The following is a 23,453-nucleotide window of genomic DNA, read 5'->3' as shown; positions in this document are numbered from 1 at the left end:
CGGAGATGAGCCTGAGACTAGAGAAACAAGCTTTCCCCGCAATGCACGAATCTGCCGGATCGCCATACGTTGTGCATGCAGCTGATTCGGCACTCTCCGGTTACGGTTGTCAACTCATACCCCAACATCTCGCACCAGGCGCCACTCGTTCTCAAAGCTTATGGTACGGTATATTTGACGCAAGAAATCGTCCAAGCATGGGCACGCATTTGGTATCGGATTGATACTGCCCAGCTTAGCGATCCGGCGTTGCTACTGGAGCGGCTTACGAAACTCCAGTCCTACCAGATTCCTGTCGTGACAACGTAAACTTGGATGATTGGCTTTTTGTAATGGTGCAATATCCAGGGATATATGATGGCGCCCAACCAGCTCCAGAAGCTACGACACATGGGAGCCGCTGCAGACCGCGTCTCGGCTACAGTCGAGTTGTGACACATTGCTACTACATATCCTAAATGTAGGCTTTCAGGGCTTGGACAGGACTGCCTTAAGAGTATGACTTCTCAGACCTAGGATCCGACACTTTGATCCTATTTCCTTCATAAAGACCAACAAACACACATCAAAGATCTTCCAGCCTTCCAACGTTTTCAAGATGCTTTTGTGGCTAGTGTTGTTGGGATGTTACTTCTCACTCATTTGGGCACAGAATGCTTCGTTTATACAAGGGCAGAAGTTTCAGATCGTACTGCTGGGCATTCCCGACATGTCCAAGATACCTATATCACCTATAGACGTGCCGGTTTGGGATATCGATTTGTTCGACAACCCTGTTACGACAATAGGAACTCTCAAAGCAGCCGGCAAAATCGTCATCTGCTACTTCAGTGCTGGAACAGCGGAAGATTGGAGAGATGATTACGGAAGTTTTGCAGCTGCTGATCTTGGAAAGGTGCTCCCGGAGTGGCCCAATGAGAGATGGTTGCGGACGGGCAGCCAAAGCATTAGAACACTCATGGCCAAGCGCATCAAGTTGGCTGCGGACAAGGGCTGCGATGCTATCGATCCGGACAACACAGATGGATATGTAAGTCCTCGTACTGTTACATGGGTGTGATACGGTGGTAGCACGCAGTCACGACTTCAAGCTCAGGCGTGAGCGAGTTATACATGCTAACCTCTTTTAGCAGAACGACAACGGATTGAACCTTAAGAACACGGACGCTATCGAATACGTGCGATGGATGCAGCAGGAAGCCGCTAAATACGACATGAGAATTGGGCTTAAGAACAGCCTCGATATCCTCAGCGATGTGTCGCCGATCATAGACTTTGCAGTCAACGAGCAATGTGCGCAACACGGCGAGTGTCAAGCCTACGAGAACTTCATCGCTCTCAACAAGCCAGTTTTCCATATCGAGTACCCTCTTCCGCTTAATGCGCAAGCTGTGAATGGCGCATCTTGTAAAGGAACAGGCGTGGCTGGACTCAGTACCATCATGAAGGATCTCCAACTGAACGGCATGTCGTACTATTGTGACGGCAGCTATGTTGATACACCGACGTTAGGAGGTACATCCCCACCAAGACCGTCGCAGCCGCCTAAACCACCGAGCCCGCCAAAGACGAGTTCGAGCCGCACAGCCCCAATGCCAACGCGAACAAGCTCCTCGCGTCCTCAACCTTCGAGCACGAAAACATCTACAATGTTGCCAAGTCGCACTTCGTCAGCGCAAAGACCAACAAGTACATCGGGTGGTGGAGGAGGATGTAGATCGAAGCACTGGGATCAGTGCGGTGGACAGAATTGGAATGGATGTACAATCTGTGAGGTATGTGAATTTGCAGCCATGACAGTGAAACCATCTGACAATGCCAAAGTCGCCGTATACGTGCAAAGGCGTCTCACCACCGTACTACTATCAGTGCTTGTAGTCTGTTCCAGGCTTCATGAAAGGATCTATATACTGCTGTACTCGCGAGCCAGATTGTGACGATGCAATACATCATCGTTGATGGCAGAATTTGTAGAAAACTCACCTAGGTACTATTAGTTGAGAGTAGTCATCTTTCTGCAATCTGTTTACAAGGGTGATATCTTCCGTAGTAGATTGATCAGAAGGTATACTTGCAGGTCATAGTGTCAGAAGGATGAGGCTTAGCATACTTCTTCGATCAGATATTTAACTTACCATGTAATTTTGGTGTCGTGCTGTGCCACCCGGAGTTTATCTCATAGACTAACCTCACTGAAAAAGAGACTAAGCACTGATATTGCAAGATCGTAATTGCCAATAATAAGTGTCCCAGATAACGCCATCCAATCCCTGAATACTCCATGTTTTCGCCTCGGTCGTCTAAATACTCGTACAGCCTCCATTCCATGTTCACAATCCGTCAACGCTATCACTCAAAGACCCAGCGGATTGCTGGCCGTACCGCCACCTTTGCCGGAACCCCCTGAGAGACCAGGTACGCCGGGTCGACTAGCCATGGATGCCATACCTCCCACTCCGCTAGTGCTCAAGCCGAGGGGATTCTTGTTTGTTGTCGATCGACTGCCCGGAGCGCCGGTGATGTCTTTGAGAGAGTTGCCGTACTCGCGGACCATATCGCCCCAGGTGCGAGACGAGTTTGTAATACTAGATAGTATGTTAATCAGAAAAGTCGACTTGGCAAAGTTGCAATATGTACCTTGCTCCGGCGCCTCTCCCTGCTCCAGCGATTCCACTACCTGTCGCGGTCACGACGGCCCCAGCAGCATTGCCAATACCAGTTGTTGCAGCGCCGACAGCACTTCCAATGCCAGACGATGCAGCGCTGAGGCCTTTGTTGATCCAACCCTGTTGTTGTGGCGGCTGGATTGCCTTCTTTGCAGGTGCTGGGGCGGGTTTCTTCTGACCGACGGCTGTCACAGGCTTTTTGGGTGGGACGCTTGTAACGGGCTTCTTAGGGGTTGTTGCCACGGGTTTCTTCTGCATCGCAGTATTGACAGGCTTCTTCGGAGGCTGAACAGCGGGTGCTTTGACAGGCGCCTTCTTCACTGGTGCTTTGACTGGTGTCTTCTTCGCCGTGGACGTGACGGGCGTCTTCTTGGTGCCGATGGGTTGCGCGACCATGGTGAGACGTTGATTCAATGCTTTTGTGGAGTTGTTGTGGTGGATCAAAACATATGTTGTCTAATCAGGCCTTAAGTTGAATGGTGAATATGAATGGAGATATCTAGGGAGCATCTCGACCCAATCTCTCTGGATGCACAGAAAGTTGGCAAGCTGCTATGCCTGTCGCACATGTGGCGCAGATGATGTCAGGCACGGAAACGTGGGGCGCGCTTGCCCCGGATGGATTAAGGTTGTCTTAGCGCGATCAGCGGGCGAAACGTTGAGACCCTGGATCCATGTTTCGCATCTTCAACACTTTGAACGTCTGCCAGATGGCATCGTCGTCCCATCTTTCTATACTGTCCAATCCTTCGCTTCGCTTCCATCTAACATCTCCGCTTACTCTGCTACCTTAATTGTAATTGCATCTCGTTGACAGGTGCTCCTCTCTCCGCAGTGCGGACCTGTGAATGTCAACGAACACGCACGCTCACCGCACGCGACCCTGCCCGCCATGAGCCGCATTCACCTCTGGTGACCAACGTAGAATATCATAACAAACGAGTGAGTGCGATTTCTGTTCAAAACACCACCATGCCGCAATAACACCACGAAACCATGCTCGGCGACGACGCCATCATAAAGCTGAAGCGGTCGATGAGCGAGAGCAATCACCTCATCCCTATGGGTGACGTGACCCCGCCTCGCTCACCAGCCAAACACAAGACGCCAGATTGCAGGACACGGTCCAGTCGCTCCATCTCGTGGTCGAAGCTAACTGAATCAATCAAAGGCAAGAGAGGTCCCTCGTCACGCTCGTCGCGCTCTTCACGCACGCCTTCTGTCGATAAGCGTGATATCTCGAGTCCAATCTTAGACCACAAAAGTCCGCTGTGCCCACCTACACCCAAGCCGAGGCTCGACGCTGTCCTTCCATCAACACCGGGCCCACAACGACCTATAGCACGATCCAGCCCAGGCACCATCAAGCCTAGTCCGCCTAACCCGACCGCAAGACACTCATACTCTGCCTCCGATCCCACAAACTACGTCTCTCCTGGTAGGCGGCCACGTCAACCTGATCGTCCCCCGCCGCCTCTTCCAATTTCAACGAGCTACGAGAGCATCACTGGTACCCTAGAAGACAGCCCCTTGGAGCGCATAGCAGAATCGCCTTTCGAGCCTTCGGAAGACGTCCGAATTGAACCACCAAGGGTTGGCAAGGTTCACAAATATTTAAAAGACATGGAGCCTGCACGACTGCAGCCGCCCAACATGGGTGGTACCAAGGGGCGTGCCATGCAGCAGGCAAAGGACATGGAGCTTCTGGTTGCTGAGAGAGCGAAGCGAGGTGGTGAGGAACCACCGCCATATGACTTCTACGAGCTCATTGGCAAGGGCGCATACGGTCGTGTCTACAAAGGGTGGGTATCACGATGTAAGGCCGAGTACATTCGCTGACATGACAAAGAAAGAGCCGCAATACCGGTGCGCTCGTTGCCATCAAGATTATCGAGATCGACAAGGTGGATTACGAGGAAATGACACACAAGAATCTCCAGGACACACTCAAGGAGATTGACATCCTGCAGCAGCTAAGAGACAGCAAGGCAAGGCCTTACGTCAACATCATCGAGGAGGCTAGACCTGTACACAACGAACTCTGGATCGTCAGCGAATATGCAAGCGGTGGTAGCGTCAATACCCTGATGAAGCCCACAGCCATGACGAAGGACCCGGGTCCTGGACTGGCCGAGAAATTCATCATACCCATCGCTCGTGAGCTGGCCCAAGGTCTCAAGTATATACACGAAGCAGGCGTGCTGCATCGAGATCTGAAGTGTAGGTGATGGTGTCTTTACCATTCCTTCCCTCGGCTAATGCATACAGCCAACAACGTTCTTATCCTCGAAGACGGTCGTGTGCAATTATGCGATTTCGGTGTCTCCAACACCCTGGAACCTGAAAGATCGAAGCGCTCCACTATCGTTGGTACACCTTTCTGGATGGCCCCTGAACTGCAGAAGGAGTGGGTAAAGGATGCAGATCCGCACAGTTTGATGCAGCCTAAGGAGATATCTTACGGCAACGAGGTTGACATCTGGGCATATGCCTGTACTGTCTATGAGATGGCTTGTGGCTACCCACCGCACCACAAGATCGGGCAATTCGATTTGCCAACAGCTGGTGTTCCTGTGCTTGAAGGCGATCGCTTTTCTCAAGAACTGAAAGATTTCCTAGCCTTCGTCTTTCAACCAGAGCCACAAGATCGACCGACGCCTGACCAAATTTTGGAGCACCCCTATCTTGCAGATACCACTAAGATGTACCCGACTGTATCGCTCGTCAAGCTGGTCGAAGACTACTACCTCTGGGAGCAACAAGGTGGTACACGCCAGTCGCTATTCAACCCATACGGTGCTCAAGCGCCAGACCCGCTTGCCCCAGAGGCGGAAGATGACGACGACGATGATTGGTCTTTCAGCACATCAGAAGAATTCGAGCAAGAACATGCAACACAATTTACTGACCCCTTTGCTGGCGGAGCAGGCTTCAATGGAATGGGCCTACCACCTGTCGCGGATATGGGACGATTCGAGCAGCTCCAGGCTAGGTTCAAGGAAGAGTCTATTGTTAGAGGACAGAAACGTCTGAACAAACTATTCGATACAAACACGACGCCATACAGGTATAGTGCCGTCGATATGCCGGACCCGCCGAACGGGCGCCCTCCATCTGACTTGGTTTTACGTGACTTCAACCCTGGCGCGCCCAACCGTGAGACGGTCATTGACTTGGACTTTTCAATGCCGTCAGCAGATGAGATACCAAGTATTGACCTGGGCGAAGTGCCCACCATCCGTGCGAATCGTATGAAGAGCATCATACGGGAGATGGAAGAGGAAGAGGAGCGCCGGGATGCTTTCAACGAGGAGGACGAGATGACGAAACGAGCCACGAAAGACTGGACCTTCCCCAGTATGAATGACGAGAATCGAAAGACGATGGAATGGTCATTCCCGGGAAGCAATGAGCAAACTAACCGCAAGACTATGGAATGGTCATTTCCAGGAGCCACTGAGCAACCTAACCGCAAGACGATGGAGTGGTCCTTCCCACAGCAGCCTCAAAAGCCCAACCGACGTACGGTGGAATGGACATTCGACGCTGCAATGGCAGAAGCCAACAATGAGGCCCCAAGGAACCGCGCTTCGAATCGGATTTCACGGCGACGTGAGACGAAGGAGTGGACGTTTCCCAAGCAGGACGACAATCGCAAAACTCGAGACTTTGCCTTCCCAATGGGTAGTCCGACGGAGCCGTATCGCAGCCAGCACACCAAGACGGACTCTTCTTCGCCAGGCCTTGCATCTGGCTTCCGACCAAACCTGCGCCATGCTCAAACAGCACCACTTCAGCCTGCTGTTGATGACAATGACTATCCTGAGATGATCAGCTCTGCGCCCAATTCTCCGCTGCGCTCGTCCATGATTGATCTGGATATGGCGATGGTAGAAGACTACCGTCCGTCCACTTCTGGCTCTGAGATCCTTACAGCAGGAACAGAGCGTATGAACGATAATCCGTTCAACCTCGAAGACCAGGTACAACTATCACAAAATAACCACCGCGCTTCCTTTCACATGAAGTCGCAATCAGAACCAAACCATGCGGTGCCAGGATTATTGACACCTCAACAATACGATGAACAAGGTCATCCTACAAACCAAGATCCACACCATCCCAGTATGCACGCCCGAGGGGTCAGCTCAGCAAGCCAGGTACAATCACACGCGAAACCAGCACCCACTTCTGGTCAATACCACCGCGGTAATCAGCGCTCTCAGCAAATCTGGGATGGCTGGTCACACAACATGGCATACGGACTCAGCAGCGACGATCAATCTCCTCCCATGAGCGTAACAACCGACACCTCCCTCGAAGAAGAAGATGTCGACGACCTTTGGGACACCTTCGAACGCCTCAACCTTGCAGCGCAACGGCGTCCAATGGGCCAGCCATCAGCCCCTCTCCGTTCCTCACGTAGAAACGACTCTACATCCACAACCCTTACTTCCACGACGTACAATCTCGATTCCGATACCGATGACTCGTCGTACCACCACAGTAACCAGTACTCTTCATCCTCGGATTTCGATCAACACGATACTCCGCGCTACAGCCGAAAATCCACAACCGTTAGCGTCGGTCCAAACGGGAAGCCGCTTGTAGAGTTTCCCATTCCGACCGGTCCTGAGGTAGGGGCGCTGTTAGGCGTGGACATGGACGCCAGGGTTTTGGCGGACATGTTGCTCAAGAGTGCGGTCGAATTGAGGGATGGGACGAGGGCTAGTAGAGATCTGCTGAGGGCAATGCGGTTACAGGATGTTGAGGGCGAAGAAGAAGATGACGAAGGAGCGGATGAGGAGATGAGGGGGGGTACTGTTCGGTTGAGGGGGCCTGGATGATTTATGATCGTGTGATGGCGTTCATGGATTGGGAAGGCTGCACCCTCGGTTTAGGTCAAATGCCGTCGAGCGACTTAGATTGAGCTCTACTGACTTGAATGTCTGATGATTTAGTGTCTACCGAACCACACATACAAGAGCTTAAGGACATGATCCGAACGTAATACGATGAAATACCCCACCTGTCGCCCAGTTATGATCGGGACATGGACTCAGGTGATGGTGATGAGAGCCAACGACAACGAAACGGAAGATAGTTCACTTGCGTTATACGTCTCATGTTCCATACATAGTATTCTTCAATATCGAAAATGGCCGAACACATACTACATAACAACGTGCTGCAAGGCTCCCGTTCGCTCGACGCTATTGCGCCTGCAAAGCTGTAGAACATGACATCTACAATGTAGGTAGTCCCACCCCCTATATAGAACCATGACCATATCGCTATTCGCAACTAATCCGTATATACTCCGTTCCGCTGTCGCCTGCCAAATGCTGTATCGAGAAAACCCTCTCGCTATGCTTTGATAGGTACTGTTGCGAGTGAAATTATTCCGAGGCGAAAAGTGGCTGATGGTATGGATGGAGAAACGCCGAGAATGTTAGGGAAAAGTGAAAAAAAAACATGGTGGCTTTCACTGGGACGCATGAGATAGGGAGCACGGAAAGGTGGGTATGGGTAATCGTAATTGGGCGTGAGAAAGACTTGAGAGATCTGAACAACGGAATGACATCATCTACCGGTTACCGGCCTCGAGTTGTCCTGGAGTTGGTTGCTGTGGGCCAGAAGCGTCCGCAGTGCTAGCAGCGCCACGGTTACGACCAAACCAGCTTGAGAAGGGAGAGCCTTGTGTTCGATTGGGCGTCATCCTGGATAGCCAGCCTTGGTTATGGCCAGTCTGCCCTGTCACTTGCGATGCATCCCCATGTACACGCTCACGGCGAGTAGGCCGATTCAACCGCCCGAACCGGTCAACGCCTTGTCGCTGCTGGTAGTCTGCATTGATGACCATGACGCGAGACCTAGAGAAAGGGTTGCTAGTCGTCCAAACGGCCTGCGGTGGCGACCGAAGACCGGCGACTGAACGGCGACCAGTAACAGGATCGACTTCGCCTTCGGGACGAGGCTTCGGAACATAGTAATCAGCTTTGCAAAGAGGGCAGCAGGCACGGCGGCTCGTCAGCCATGGGTCAACACAGCTGGCGTGGAAGGCGTGGCCACAAGACAGTCCGCGTACATCGTCGTCATCTTCCAAGGTGTCCAGGCAGATGGCGCATGTGTCTCCTGGCTCTGCCAACATTTCTGGTGCAGCAGCAGTGCGTATGGGATCCTCTTCATCGTCATCTGAGTCGTCCTCACGCTCGCGCACGTTTGCTTGTGGAGTAGCACTCTGTCCTTGAGCCTTGTCCGTCTTCTCTGTGCCCAACTTGACCTCGGCTTGCTTCTCAGCGTCCTGCACGTGCTGGCTCTTCTTGCTTTCCATGCTCGTTCTCGGAGAGGCTGCAGGCTGGGTAGAGGAATTTGGGGCGTTGAGATCGTTGCGGGCCATTGAGAGTGCAGTGTCGGTTCTCGGTCCCGGGCCTTCGTCCTGCGCACTAATGACGCCCTCGACATCCTTCAAGCTTGCTGCTCTGCTCTGGGGCGCAGTCGCGATGCCGCCGTTGGCTGGTAAACCCTCGGTCTCGCGACTTGACTTCCATTGCTTATACTTTGTCAATGGGAATCGTTCATTGACCTCGTCCATGGTCATCAGCTTCTTCTCCCTCCTCCTCCTGTGCGGGCGAGGCATGTTGGTCATGTCAATTGGTTCGCCATCTGCGGCAGCCTGGGCCGCGCGACGACGATTATATCGGAAGCAATACTTGACGCCGACGATAATCCTGAAGCAGTCAGTAAGAGGTAGCAGTTGCGAAACCAACTGCCAGCGCCTACCATAAGTTTGTGAAGACGACACCGAAACCCAGGGCAACGAAGAAAAGCAGCGGCGAACTGGTGGGGCCGCTGCTATTATTGTTGTTGTTGTTGTTGTTGCTGTTGGAGCCATCTGTTGGGGCAGGTGCGTTCTGCCTCGGATAGACAAGGACGTTGGACATGATGGATAGCGGCGTCTCTGCTATTCCGTTCACGGACAGGATTGCTCACGCAGCTGCAGAGAGGCGCGAAGCAACGATGCGCGTGTACGTGGGGAGTTGGCCGGATACGGAGAGCCCTGGTACACGTGAAACAAGTAGGGGGGCAACTCGGCACTACGAAGGTACACGCTCTATCGACGGCAGTGGTGGTTGCGATATCGTCGAGGCGGCGGCGGCGGGCTAGGCTGGAAGAAGGGCCGGTGTGGTTGATGGGATCAGTTGATGGTGACGGCAACGACTGCGGCTGTGGCGATGGAGAGTCGGCTTCTTGGAGGCTATGGTCGCTCGCGGTGACTGCCCGTGCCACAATCGCTAGCGGTTAATGACAAGAGCACTGTTATCGGCCATGCGATGCGGACAGTGCAAATGGCTGCGCGACAGACTCTGGACTCGTTGGGGTGGTGAAGGGCAGTGGATGGGTCGCCGAGTGTCAGAACGGGCGAGGTGCCGGTCTTGAGGCGGATAAAGGCCGCAAAGGCGTCGCTAACGTCGACGGCAGGTGCCAAGGATGACCGGCAACCAGGACCATCTATGATAACACTACCCGTCTTACCAAACGCAACTGGGGCGTCTTGCAGTGGCTGGTGGCGAGCAATGGTGAACTGTGAAGTTGGTTGCAAGATGGTGGTGCGCTGGGTGTTGCTTGCTATTGAACCATGCATGTGTCACAGACAGTGTCCACGCAATGCGCCTCCAAGCAGGGTTTCGTCGCCCGCATTGATGCCGTCGCATGCAGGTGCTATCACATCTAAGAAATTGCTGACCCCCCCGGACGCCTGACAGATGAGACTGCGCTCGATGACTACTATCACTACTACTACGACTCGCTCCGAGTCCCATATCTCAGCCGCAGTGTACAATCTCAGATCGAAGCCGGCCGTGTTGCGTAGACATGTCGGATCCCTGCTCTCCGAGTGGAGTCTTCCCCGGCCGCTAACAATCTGCGAGTATCCACATGAACATCGTCCACCACTTGCAGCAGCCCAATTCCCCTGCTTTCTGCATCATTTTCTCTCCTCGGCACATCTTGGGAATTATCTAGACAGATCGCTGTTCTTCGGTTACCGCACGACTCCTTCACCGTCGCTGCAAAAGCCCACCTAACGTCACTAGTTCCAATCTTTAAGCACTGCAACTATGGCGGAGACTGCCGAGCCCAACCCAATCGTCTTCTTCGACATCACCCTAGGAGGTATGCATCCACCCATGTGACCCAGATAGTCTCTTTACCCCTCACCCCGCGCCATTGCTACGCGTCGTTCTTGGCCTAGCCCACAGTCGGACAAACGCCCCGCGACCCGACCATGGTGACTGACATAAGCGAAAACAGGGGAGAAGCTCGGTAGAATCAAGATGGAGTTGTTCAAAGATGTAGTTCCAAAGACGGCTGAGAATTTCCGCCAGTTCTGCACTGGAGAGACGAAGAACAGTCGAGGGCAGCCACAAGGCTACAAAGGCTGCAAGTTCCATCGCGTCGTAAGTGCCATCAAAAGTCGCAGTACTAGAGGTTTTGACTTTGATCATACTGACCATTGTAGATCAAAGGTTTTATGATCCAAGGCGGCGATTTTGTAAACGGCAATGGCACAGGCTCGAGAACCATTTGGGGAACCGAAAAGTTTGCCGACGAGAACTTTACGTTGAAGCACGACAAACCTGGTCTTCTATCTATGGCTGTAGGTTCATGTAAGCCGCCTAGCCAAGCACGTCACTAACAGACCTAGAACTCAGGTCCCAATACCAACGGTTCCCAGTTCTTCATCATCACTGCGAAGAACGGCACCCCTCACCTGAACGGCAAGCACGTTGTCTTCGGAAATGTCATTGAAGGCATGGACGTTGTCACCAAGATTGAGAACACACGGACAGTAGCGAACCCAGAAGGAAAGCCAGTGCAAGATATCGCTATTGCGCAATGCGGTGAGATGTGAACATGGACATGACCGTTCGTGTATTCAGCCAGCATAAGAGCCTGCCACACCCACCTCCGAGAGGCAAGATCGTAGGTGACATTTGGAGAACCCATAGGAAGCCTAGGAAGCATTTGTTTGGCCCAACCGCAGCTCACAGAATGGCAAGACATGGTGGGGCCAGCTCAAGCTGCAAGTCTGCTATCAATTCTTGCGTATCTGTGATTGAGCATTCCAGATGCAAGCCGCTGTAGGATGCGGCGAAGAGACTATATCTTTGTAATCTGACATACAATTAAAGACCAATAAAAGACATGCCTCTTGGATCTTTGCAGTGATATTGGTGGTGGATCGGCGAACCATGGTGAAAAGGTCTGGCTTACCTAAGTGACCCGCTGAAATTCTCTCGGGGCTCAATACTGCAGCACAGTCGCGTGCATTCACCCCCGCCGTCCTCACTTCCAGTTTCACCACCCACCCGACAGACGACGCTTCTCTAGGTTTCACGTGCCTGCTCAAATGTAAACCTTTCGCCATCCATTTCCACTCAACATGGTCGCTATTGCCACGATGAACAGGACTCTCAGCACCGCCGCCCCGAGCGCGGGTGGCAGCCTCAAACGCAAACAAACCGATCACTCGTCCGACGCCGAAAACACTGCCCCAAATCAACTCAAACGCCGCCGAGTCACATTCGATCCCGAAGTCGACGTACGCATACTGAGCGAGCACCATGAGAAGAGTCTGGAGCTAGTGGGGGAGGAGGTACGGCGAGCAATAGAGAAGCATGCGACAGGCGAGAAGGCAGCCTACGACGGTCTCAAGGCCCTCTTCAAGGAACCGCCGACATCAGCAAGTGCACCGCTATCACGACTCTTGCAAAAATACGTCATCGCACTCTCGGAGCACACGCCAAAACTCGACAGTAACTGCAAGGGCCTGGTGCACGCCGTCATCGATTGCAGCTGGATTGCGCGCAATGAAGACTTCCTACGCTCCTACCGAATCTTTCTGCGTAGGCTGCTCTCGGTTCAATCCAGCTACATGTCTACTGTGCTGCAGATGCTTGTCGACATGTTTCTGAACACGCCGTCCGTCAACGCTAGGCAGCAGGACGACCCGCCCATCCAAAGAGTACGCCTACAAGCGCGCATACATGAGACCCTCATGGGATTACTACGTTACAGTCCAATGGCGAGTTCCTTCCTCGCACCCGTCATCTCCAGCACCTTCCCATTTTCCAACGACAGCGCCAAGACACACGTCGAGTATATCCGAAACATCTTCAGGGTCACAGAGTATGCGCCAGAGATCAAGGGCGAGATCTTGGCACTTGTAACTGATAAGCTGTGCAAGATCGATGCGCAGATGCAGGTGGACATGGATGACATGGACGACGACTTGGAGGAGCAACTGGTGGGCGACGCCATCAATGACGAAGAAGACGATGACGACGCGAGCGACGACGGTTCCGTATCAAGCGAGGAAAGTCTGGATCCAGAGGAGCAACGACTCAAGGATATCAAAGACATGATGCTCAAGCTCGATACCGTCATGGACGTACAATTCTCCTACTACGACTCAATCTTCGAACGGAGAGACCTTCAAGAGATGGACCGCACATACCAAACCCTTATCGCCCAATTCCAGTCCATCATCATCCCAACCTACCGCTCACGACATACTCAGTTCGTGCTTTTCCATTTCAGTCAGATGTCAACGGATTTCGTAGTGCGGTTCGTGGATACCTGCTCGCAACTAGCTGTCGACCAAAATCGACCCCCACTAATACGAGCATCCGCATGTGCCTACCTCGCCTCCTACATCGCGCGTGGCGCTCACGTTCCGGGCTTTGTGGTCCGCGACGTTTTTGACACACTTTGCTCGCAATTGGAGCGTCTGCGTGTACTGCACGAACCAAAGTGCATCGGCCCGGATCTACGCCGGTACGGCACTTATTACGCCATCGCACAGGCACTATTGTATGCCTTCTGCTTCCGGTGGCGCGACCTCATTGTCACGCCCGACGGCACCTTGCCTACTGATGCAGACATCATGTACCACGAAGGCGACTTCCAGTGGCACCGGTCAACCCTCGAAATCGTACGGCGTAACATCTTCTGCAAACTCAATCCACTCAGAATCTGCGCACCAGACATTGTCAAGCAGTTCGGCCGCATTGCTAAGCACCTCCGCTTCACTTACGTCGATACTCTGGTAGAGACAAATAAGCGTGTGCGACTCTCTCGCAGTCTGGCCAGTGGTTATCTCAATGGTATTGGCGGCCGAGAGACTGCTCTCACTGGCAAAAAGGGTGAAGAGGCTTTCCTAATGGATGCGTACTTTCCATTCGACCCATATGTGCTTCCGCGCAGTAAGCGCTGGGTCGAGCACGACTACGTGCAATGGCGGCCCGTACCCGGTATGCCAGTAGAAAAAGACGACGAAGATGAGGACGATGAGGATGAAGACGACGACGATGACGAAGATGATGCTGATGACGATGATAGCAGCACTTCGGATGAGGACAACGACGATGACGCTAATGTCGCAAATCCCGAGGACCTCGACGATGGTAGTACGGAGGCTAGTCTATGATCGTTTGCTCATACATTGATTGCATTTATGGCGTATACAGGAGTGGGAAAGCATTGAAATCAGCATTTTGATTCGGCGCTGGTCACAAAAAACGAAAGCAGCTTATGATTGCTTATCTGGTCGCTGAGCTTATTTGATATGGCCTGGTTATATGTTTGTCGATTTTTGCATGAATTAGCGTTCGATTTCTTGCATAGTTGGTTGCATTTTCCGTCAGTTGACTGCCTAGAGTGCGGCACATTTACGTTTGTACCAAAGAGAGAATGAAATGAACAACTTGACAACAAGTTTTGCATCTTTTATAGGTCATCCATCGGCTATGGAAAGGTTCTCGTTACCGAAACTGGCAATGCGGATCTGAACAACGACTATGCATTATATGCAAGGTCCAGACAGCGCGGTGACCAAAGATGGAAAGAATCTGTAGACGCGGTGACCAAGGGGGAAAGAGACTAACGGCTGGCCAATCACAGCAATCGGTATCTACCGTAGTCCCCCAGTATTATATCCTCCAGGCAACCAACCCTGACCATCTTCACTTGACCCAGAAGAAACATGTCCTCTCTGACTCTTACTACAATCCCGATCGAACTCCTCGCATACGTATTTGAGTATTTCATAGACGACGACGACACGCTCAAACATTTGAGCAAAGCCCACTCAAAGTTTGCTCCACCAGCCAATGCAGTGCGCCATAGTATTCGAAGACTTCTTATACGCGGGAACGGTGCACAAGAAGCATGCAAAGAGCTTGTGGACAGCATTCATGGCAGCCAAGATGAGACAGGATCCGGCAACACTCTCGTTGGACCGATACGCTATCTTGAACTTGTCTTTGACAGCCGGGCACAATTTCGTCTAGCAGATGCAACGCAGGAAGTGTTGAACTGCCTGCCGGCAATCCAACACGTCACGCTCAAGATCATCGCTCGCCCCTTTCCTGATAGTCAGCATCAAGACATGATCGAGAATCTCGAGGAAAAGGTCCGGGGAGCCGTCCAGGACTACTCTACGCTCATGGATATGCTCAACACATTGAAGCCACAACGAAAAGTTGGACTGAGTCTAATCCTCAACGACTGCATGCTTCGTTCTTCACCAATCATCGCCCAGCAGTATGCAAACATTGTCTTGCGAGAATTCGACATCAAATACTACTTACTTCATTTTGATACCACGATCACTTTAGCCAAGCGCTTGATTCACGCAACCAAAACCCTAACGGACATGACAATACTTGAAGATCCAGTATGCCAATGGCAGCAGGAACAACTCCCCTGCATGCCCTTCTCAGGTCTCACCGCTCTCAAGCGACTACATATACCCGCTAGCTTGTGGTTCGGCCGCAGCAATGAAGGCCTTCAAGGCTTTTTGTGGAAGCGCGAGGAGATTATGCGTCCGTCCGTCGTCGACTTACTGCCTCCATCTCTATCTTCCCTTCGTATAGACTTCAATAGCACGTCTGCCGTCTTTGCTGTTGGCGTGGGCTACCGCGCAGCATTCTTCCGTATGACCTCCGACGAAGCGAAGATGAGGATGAAACCAGCGTGGAATTGGATATATGAGCTCGTTACTCCTGATACTTCACAACTTCCTCATCTGAAGAATGTCGAGGTACTTGAGGGACTGGTGCCAGCCGATAGAAGACGCATAAGTAGAACAGGTGATCGTTATCATTGTGATTCGGTCCTTGACTGGGACCCGCCGCTGGAATTGAAAAGGGCGTTTGGGGATAGAGGCATCAAGTTGAAGATCCAAATTAGGGCTATCAAGCATGGGAAGTCTTGAGCTGATATAAAGAGGAGGTAAATCCCCGTTTTCGATTGGTTGTACTAAAGCGGTAGAGCCACCATTTGTCTCGGTACGATAGACAGAAATACAACCTTGATACACTTAGAAGCATGGAAGTTCATCATGTGACTTGCGCTACCACTCGCTCGCTAACTCACTTAAAAGCTTTATGACAAGCTTAATCCCAGCATTCTCAAACAATTCCCTCATCACTTCCGGTGGTGAATAGGTATTCGTGGCATACATCTTAGGGCCCCCACCGACGATCGATCCCTTTACCTCGACCAATCTAAGGCATTCCAGTTCTGGCAAAACACCTTTCTTACGTTGCTTCTGCTCCGCGAATTCCTTGATCCATTCAAAACCCTTCAACTGGGTAGCCTGAGGTGTCAAAGGAAACTGTGTGTGATAGCCAAAGCCCGCGGCGAAAAGAGCTTCGGGCCACATGAATTGGATTTCCAATTCGCGGAGCGACGGAGGGAGGAAGTTGTACACGCGAGCAGCACAGCGGTCCTGTTTCTTCCACATCCAGCCGTTCTCGGGTGCGCTGGGTAGGTCGAAATGGCGATTGTACCAAAAGGCTGAGGTGATCTTCAGGATTCGCAGGTGTTTGAGGAACGAGAAATTGGCGTTGATAGTAGGGTGGAGGTGGTCACGAAAGTAACGAGTCCCTGTAAGATATTCGCCCGCCGGTTCTAGCAGTGCTAATTCTTTCAAGGAAGAATTAGGCCCCAGACTCGCTTTTAGAATACCTGGAGTGGATACGATCGAGGTACTATTGGCAACCTCAAAATTCATTGGGCGGACATAGGGCTCATGGGTGGCGATGAGCAGTGACTGGAGGTTTTTGACCTGACTGAGCAGTTTTACCATCTTAGCAGGGTTTATTGTGAAATTCCTAGAATCGAAGGATGTAAGGTTAGGAAGGATAGTAGGCTCAAACTGTAACGGGTGATAATCTTCCTGAGATTTCTTAACGGTGTCGATTGCGAAAGACCGGATGGCGGGTATCTGCATCAGTTTGCTCAGAATCCTGAGCGTTGGTGTCTTCAAAACGATTGTTGGGATTTGGAGGTCTTTAAGCATGTCGAATAGCTGCTGTAGACAAACTTGCTGAATTGGGATCCATTCTCGACCTGCCACCCAGTCTTTGATAACGATTTCGACCCTACGCAATTTCGGTAGTTTGTTGAGTATGGTGCAAGTTTGAGAATTGACAAAGAGTGGTGAGCCCCACTCAGAATCTATCTGAACGTGACGGACGTAGTCTGCCAGGTGCGGTGTCAATGTGATAGCCTGCAGGATCAGAGCACAAGTACGCTGTCGATCCATCAACCTTTTGTAGGCCTTCTCCTGTTTGTAGTCTGGTGGCATCTGAGCATCTGGTATCGGTAGTAAGATCGAGGGCCCTGCGTCAAGATGTCGATTATGATCTGGATCCCGTCGTGTGTATTCCGTGATTTGCGATGCATAGATAATCTCGTTATCATATTTGACAAAAGGTTTGGCCAAGGTAGATTGTGCTGGAAGGTTGATTGTGTGGAACAAGTGCCACTGAGCGGATTCCATGAAAGATCGATGCGTCTTGATAAGGTTTATCAAATCTTCGCGGTCCACATCTGCAAAGATTTGGTCCAAGAGGTCGTTTGGAAGTGTAATGAAGATGCTTTTGGCCATAGTTCGCGGACACTATTGGTTGGTAGCTGTGTCTTTCAATCGAGAGAGTACAACAAAGGTAGGGGTTTTCGTGGCCGTTAGATGATCAAGAAGGAAAGTTGAAGAACAACTCTGACGGAGGCGGAGATGTTGGGGTTGAGTTCAACTTGGTTCTTTCCCTAAAAATAAGGAAGAGGAAGATTTACATAGTTGTCCGAAAGAGGGCCGTGTGATCTTATACATACACACATTGTGACTACTCGTACGTTCACAGTAGAGAATCGGTGAATGTAAGAGCTGAGTACCTCCTTCGAAAAAATTTGAGGTTTCACCTCTGAACCCATCAATCTCCTTCTGAGCTCGTAGTGGTTACTATGACGTGAGGTCTGCGCCTGATACGCTGATAGATGCGAAGAGTGGGAAGAAATCAAATTGGTCAGCTACAGCTGACGGTAACGTGTCGGATGTGTCGGCGCTTGACTAGAGCAATGCCGTACCACGGCTAAATCTATCAGACCGGTAACGTTCTACAGGAATTGAGAATTGTGGATCAAGGGACACCAAAGTGCATACTTGACATAAGAACGACATCGAGGACCTGTGTGTATCGGAAGATTCTTTCGGGCCCAGCATTGAAGACGCCCATAGTCTGTCTCCTCTCTTGCCATAAGGAGATCCTAACAGCATGAGAACTGAGTAACGCCATCATCACAGCCTATTGAGAAGTCTGTAGATGTGAGAATAATGACACATCTCGATCACCATAGCCAACTGAGTGAAAAACATAAGGACGAACCGATACTGCACGAGGGGGTAACTTATATGAATGGCTTGACACACCAAACGGGACACTGCTACGATAGGCTCGATCACGGTGTGGAGCGTCAAATTGACCCAAGTTGGAGTGCTGTTGATCAATTGACCAAGCGCAGATGTGTGCACTTCAAGGCAACAATCTAGCAACGATGAAAAGTTTGGCCTATTGTTCGTGGTGACTATGCGATTCGTTCATCCAGGGTGGGTATGAATGCTGGGTCGTGGGCCCTGTATATTCGCCAAGATCATCAGCACCCATTGATACATGCATTAGTGGGATCTCAAAACGGCTGAGGCTATACGTACACGTAAAAGCATAGCCGCTGCCAAAGGTATACACGGATTCGTCTGTCGCTCCAGTGCCGCAAGTCTCTACTGTCGCACCTCGATCATTGGGATTATTTTCATTCCCTTCGTTTGGATAATCCAGACCCAGGCTCAGCGCGGCCCAGTCAATGCTCTCCCACGCGTTGAGGTCCGGTTCGGCAACGTGTTGTTGCAACGGTCCAACAGGACTATTGGCGTCTTCAGCTTTCGAGGGTGCTTCGAAGAATGGCGCAAGCCTACGTACAAGACAAACTCAAGTATAAGCAAACGAATGCATAGGCAAGAATGTACGGTCATCTAACCTGAGATTAACAACCCTGTCCCATAGATGACATACAGCGTCATTGAGCTTGTAGCTGACCCAGCCGCAGAGGTGTAGTCGTTCGAGAAGCGCTTCGGCCGAAAGGATGTCGAATTCTGCACAAGCGAGCGATGTTTGATACACAAACCATGTGCTATCCGGTGAGGGCTCCGCTGATATCGCGCCAATAGAGAGTATCCAGAGCAGAAGGTCGGGGCAATTCTGCCATTCAGTACGAATGGTACAGTTCAACGCTTTCTCTAATCGTTTGCTTGCCGCAAAGTGAAGATGGTGAACGTGAGACTGCTGATTGAATGCTTCTGTCGTGCGCACCGTGAATATGAGCAACGCAACGCAAAGCGCATCTTCAAGTGGGGTAGCAAGATGTTCGTTTTCACGTAGCCATGTAAGTAGGAGGCACTCCAAGGCACACGAGAAGTTCTGAATATCAAGAGGGTCTAAGAAACTTTCAGGGTCACTGAACCAGGCGTTGAGATCGGCTATCAGGAAGAGCACCGATTCCACCAGGGCATTGAGCGAGTCTTTGATACCAGCATGCCGGCAGTAGTCGATTAGATGCTGTGAGATGTGCCGCCGGTAGCCTGGAGGATGATGTGGGAAACCGGACGTGCTGATGAAATCCAATGTAGAGGGGCTTGGTGGTTGGAAGTTGAAGATGGCGTGAGCGGTCGAATGCCTGATGCTCAGTAAGCACATGCCAACCCGGTTCGGGACAGAACGTGGGAGTTTAAGCTACACACCAAAGCATAAAAGCCTGGAGGATGCGATTTGTGTTGATTGCTCGTAATCCTCCACGCAACTGCACCATTCTTTGCAAACCTCTCTCATGAATCTCGAGTTGGGCTGCGTGGTCTTCATGCAGCTCGAAACATGGCAGACGGAGTCCCTGCTCTATGGTGAGTAAATTGAAAACTGCGCCTATGTTCGCATCCGAGACGCCATCCGGTGTCAGTATCGCGGCATTAACAGCAGCAATAGCCTGTGCTCGATGATATAAGACGGCATCAATCGTGTCTTTCCCGAATACCCAGGCGTGTAGCGCAATCGTAGCGAGCAGGCTGTGCATGAACCCTGAGTTACCGATTGCTATACCAAACCAGTCCGACTTCATCAAGGTCGACCGATGCCGAACGTCGACTGCGATGATACCGGGCGCCATCTCCGTTGAAACTACACAATACTAGTCAGCGTACGGAAACCAAGACCACCACCCATCGGGCTGTTTGACGCCTTGCAATCGACTACAGTCTAGACTCTGCGCTCTCCCCGCCATTGCACTACGCTCTTAGCCAGCATGCTGGGCAGCGTTGCCGTGTCACGAACCCGACAATCTGGGAAACGTCGATGCAAACAAGGATGCAGGGATTGTCACTTACAATGCTTCAACAGTTCCGATACGCTGCGGGTAACTTCGACAGACGATGTCCGAAAAGGGTCGAATAATTGATTGTTTGGGTCTTCTGCAGGCGCCGCAGGCTTGAGCAAAAGACATCTTTGGCATAGCCTCTCACCAGGGCGACACAGAAAAATCTGACAATCTGGACAAACGTCCTTTCTGACTATTGTATAGCCCTTGGACTCTGGGGAGGAAAAGTAGTCAGACTTGTTCGCAACAATTGGTGGGCTTGGCGTGGTTGTTTTTGGCGTTGACGCACATGTACTGTTAGGACTTGCGCTTTCGGGACTTCCAGTTTTCCTTTGTTTTGCACCATGTTTGCTTGTAGACCAAGGGTTTTTCCTCCGCGCGTTCTGCATGACAAAAGAACGAGCATTGCGGCGACCTTGGCGAGACGTCTTTGCTTGAGCTGCATCGACGAACAAGAAGTCTTGCTGATTAGACATTGTCGGTTAAAGCCGCTAAGTCTCCCTTGGGTGGCTCCTTCGGGCCCTCGAGCGGTTCTTCCCGTCACAGAATTAGCAATATGCCGAATTGTCCTGTTCTGAGATGTGGTAGATGGTGGGGCTTAGCAGGGTGTAGCCGGGAAGACGTTGCGAGTGGTGACTAGGCCAGACTTTCCCAATCCATGCTCGAGTACCACCATTTTGGTTCTGACATCTGCCGGGACGATGTCGGGCTGCGCCTGTATCGTCTTTGATGTTACTGGAGGTGGTGGAGGGGCGCGAGATGTGAAACTATCAAGGACCCGATTCGTGTTAGGCTGCAGAAGCGAAGTCGGGTGTGACGGGGTGTCTCCGCCGATGCCAATCTCTCGAATGATGATGAAGACGCGCGACGCCCTATGCTGGTCTCAGACGGGTATGCGAAATGATTCCGTGAGACGGCAGACGGCACAGGGTCTGTCTATATATGTAGGCAATAGGATTCGCGGGTGGCTTTGGACCGAAAGGGATCAAAAATAGTACCATCCATGGCCAGTGGCTAGGGTTGCATGATGTTCCATGGACATGTTGCCTGTCTGGAATGTCTAGAATAGTCAAGATGGGAGTCGAGGACGCCACAGCCGACACTACCAGTAGCCGGAGCGCGCGATAGCCTATGCATTGTCGAGTCTTGATGAGTTGCCGTCTCTGAGGTTCAAACGATACCGGGTATGACGCACTCTTGGCTTTCCGGCGCGCTCGGAAGTACTTTTTGTATACACGGGTGCGAGTGAAGCCCGCAAACACGCGTACGGATGCAATTCGCAGTCAGAGGGAAGAAGGCACGTCGACACGCGGACCCGGAGAGTGTGTGAATAGGTGAAGGAGCCGAGGAATAAAGAGCCTCCGGCCCCCGGCGACTACTGGGCAAGCGCGATGGAACCACGCGTACCTTCAACTCTCGGAAGCTCTGTCAACATCCGCAATGCAGGCAGACGGAATTGCAGCAGGTATGCGTGCTTATTCTGCTGACTGTGGCATCCAAACACTAACCGCGCTCCTCTGATTTAGGGCTTTCAGAAATACCTGCGCATATCCTCCACGCGGAATTGCTCCGAAGACAGCAAGAGAACGAGGAACGACCGGAATGTGGAAGCAAGGGCGGCAAGGGATACTATAATACGCCTGTACATGTCTTCGCGCTGTTCTTGATACTCACGCTGAGTACTGCAGGTGCGCATGTTGCTTCACGTACACATGAGTGCACCACTGACCATGTCGCAGCTTGCTCCTTTCCCATCGTCGTCAAGCGCTTTCCCTCGATACCCGTTCCGCACCAATTCCTCTTTATATCTAGGCACTTCGGTACCGGTGTCCTGATAGCGACCGCCTTCGTCCATCTCCTGCCCACCGCCTTCGAGTCCCTTACCGACCCATGTCTTCCCAGATTCTGGAACCAGGGCTACCCGGCTATGCCGGGTCTCATAGCCATGTCATCGGTGTTTATGGTGGTAGGGATTGAGATGTTCTTCGCATCAAGAGGAGCAGGCCACTCACACTCAACTGGTGACTTGGGTCTAGACCATCACCATGCGAATGCACGCCCCGGTCACAAGAGAAGCCACAGCTATGGGAGGTTTAGCAACGGCACACCAAGATTGAACGGCAACGTGCCGGGCATCATGCTGCATGACGTCGAATCATCAGCCAATCTGATGGCAGGCCGATCACCGTCCTTTTCACTGGCATCGCCTATGACACCCAACGAACCCCTGGGCCAAAAATCTCTAGACGACGACGACGACTCGGATCTTGAAATAAGCAGAGAAGAGCTGGAACACCAAAACGAAGAGCTTTCAGAAGACGAGTCGCGCCTACTGCCCGGTCCCCGTGCTCAGAACCACACTCATCGACCTGGCGGCGAGTCGTCCGAAGACGACCAGGAGAAGACAGAAGCCCAGAATAAAAAGTTACTGTTGCAATGTCTCCTTCTAGAGGCTGGAATCCTCTTCCACTCCATCTTCATAGGTATGGCGCTCTCAGTCGCCACTGGCACCGCCTTCATTGTCTTCCTTGTGGCTATCTCCTTCCACCAAACCTTCGAAGGCTTCGCACTCGGCTCCAGGATCAGCGCTATCCGCTTCCCCGAGGGCTCTCCAAAACCGTGGTTAATGGCTCTGGCTTACGGAACAACTACACCGATCGGCCAGGCGATAGGTCTAGCTATCCACACTCTGTATGACCCAGCAAGTGAAGCTGGCTTACTGACCGTAGGTTTCATGAACGCCATATCCAGTGGCTTGCTGCTATTTGCTGGCCTGGTGGAGCTCCTGGCTGAAGATTTTCTCAGTGATGAAAGCTATGTCACTTTACGTGGGAAGCGGCGACTGCAGGCCTGTGCCAGTGTCGTAGGAGGAGCGTTGTTAATGGCACTAGTCGGCGCATGGGCATAGTCCCTAGCATTCTCTTCTTGTATATTCTAAGCGCATTATCCATCTGTCTGGCGTTATTGGTGGTTGCATGCAGATCGATCTGCTTCGTAATCATAATAGCCCGAGCGACG

General features: G+C 51.8%; 9 protein-coding genes across 9 annotated transcripts; 5 read left to right on the top strand and 4 right to left on the bottom strand.

Annotated features, from left to right (window-relative positions):
* Positions 1-709: 709 nt before the first annotated feature.
* On the top strand, positions 710-1,717 carry GT037_006690 (uncharacterized protein; the record flags this gene model as incomplete). Its single annotated transcript, XM_038931737.1, has 3 exons — positions 710-1,030; positions 1,131-1,515; positions 1,569-1,717. 3 exons carry the CDS (start codon positions 710-712, stop codon positions 1,715-1,717), a joined length of 855 nt encoding a protein of 284 aa, XP_038785209.1.
* Positions 1,718-2,353: 636 nt separating this feature from the next.
* On the bottom strand, positions 2,354-3,062 carry GT037_006689 (uncharacterized protein; the record flags this gene model as incomplete). Its single annotated transcript, XM_038931736.1, has 2 exons — positions 2,354-2,585; positions 2,638-3,062. 2 exons carry the CDS (start codon positions 3,060-3,062, stop codon positions 2,354-2,356), a joined length of 657 nt encoding a protein of 218 aa, XP_038785208.1.
* A 600-nt stretch (positions 3,063-3,662) lies between these two features.
* Positions 3,663-7,513, top strand: GT037_006688 (uncharacterized protein; the record flags this gene model as incomplete). Its single annotated transcript, XM_038931735.1, has 3 exons — positions 3,663-4,468; positions 4,516-4,886; positions 4,935-7,513. 3 exons carry the CDS (start codon positions 3,663-3,665, stop codon positions 7,511-7,513), a joined length of 3,756 nt encoding a protein of 1,251 aa, XP_038785207.1.
* Positions 7,514-8,253: 740 nt separating this feature from the next.
* On the bottom strand, positions 8,254-9,610 carry GT037_006687 (ring-8 protein; the record flags this gene model as incomplete). Its single annotated transcript, XM_038931734.1, has 2 exons — positions 8,254-9,397; positions 9,450-9,610. The coding sequence occupies 2 exons, from the start codon at positions 9,608-9,610 to the stop codon at positions 8,254-8,256; spliced, it is 1,305 nt and encodes a 434-aa protein (XP_038785206.1).
* Positions 9,611-10,786: 1,176 nt separating this feature from the next.
* On the top strand, positions 10,787-13,872 carry GT037_006686 (rna polymerase i-specific transcription initiation factor rrn3; the record flags this gene model as incomplete). The annotated part of the gene is made up of 5 exons (XM_038931733.1): positions 10,787-10,841; positions 10,980-11,125; positions 11,188-11,325; positions 11,374-11,576; positions 12,138-13,872. Coding segments are annotated over 5 exons (2,277 nt in total), but the record flags the coding sequence as incomplete, so codon positions are not given.
* An 840-nt stretch (positions 13,873-14,712) lies between these two features.
* Positions 14,713-15,945, top strand: GT037_006685 (uncharacterized protein; the record flags this gene model as incomplete). The annotated part of the gene is made up of 1 exon (XM_038931732.1): positions 14,713-15,945. One exon carries the CDS (start codon positions 14,713-14,715, stop codon positions 15,943-15,945), a length of 1,233 nt encoding a protein of 410 aa, XP_038785204.1.
* A 138-nt stretch (positions 15,946-16,083) lies between these two features.
* On the bottom strand, positions 16,084-17,625 carry GT037_006684 (uncharacterized protein; the record flags this gene model as incomplete). The annotated part of the gene is made up of 1 exon (XM_038931731.1): positions 16,084-17,625. The coding sequence occupies one exon, from the start codon at positions 17,623-17,625 to the stop codon at positions 16,084-16,086; it is 1,542 nt and encodes a 513-aa protein (XP_038785203.1).
* A 1,102-nt stretch (positions 17,626-18,727) lies between these two features.
* On the bottom strand, positions 18,728-20,911 carry GT037_006683 (uncharacterized protein; the record flags this gene model as incomplete). The annotated part of the gene is made up of 4 exons (XM_038931730.1): positions 18,728-18,983; positions 19,050-19,745; positions 19,810-20,239; positions 20,446-20,911. Coding segments are annotated over 4 exons (1,848 nt in total), but the record flags the coding sequence as incomplete, so codon positions are not given.
* Positions 20,912-21,875: 964 nt separating this feature from the next.
* On the top strand, positions 21,876-23,343 carry GT037_006682 (zinc iron permease; the record flags this gene model as incomplete). Its single annotated transcript, XM_038931729.1, has 3 exons — positions 21,876-21,900; positions 21,962-22,123; positions 22,175-23,343. 3 exons carry the CDS (start codon positions 21,876-21,878, stop codon positions 23,341-23,343), a joined length of 1,356 nt encoding a protein of 451 aa, XP_038785201.1.
* Between the last annotated feature and the right edge of the window lie 110 nt (positions 23,344-23,453).

The sequence above is a fragment of the Alternaria burnsii genome (assembly GCF_013036055.1).
Source record: "Alternaria burnsii strain CBS107.38 chromosome Unknown 731, whole genome shotgun sequence".
NCBI classification, from domain to species: Eukaryota; Fungi; Ascomycota; class Dothideomycetes; order Pleosporales; family Pleosporaceae; genus Alternaria; species Alternaria burnsii.
Note: the sequence above shows the minus strand (reverse complement) of the source record. Positions and strands in the feature narration are given on the sequence as shown.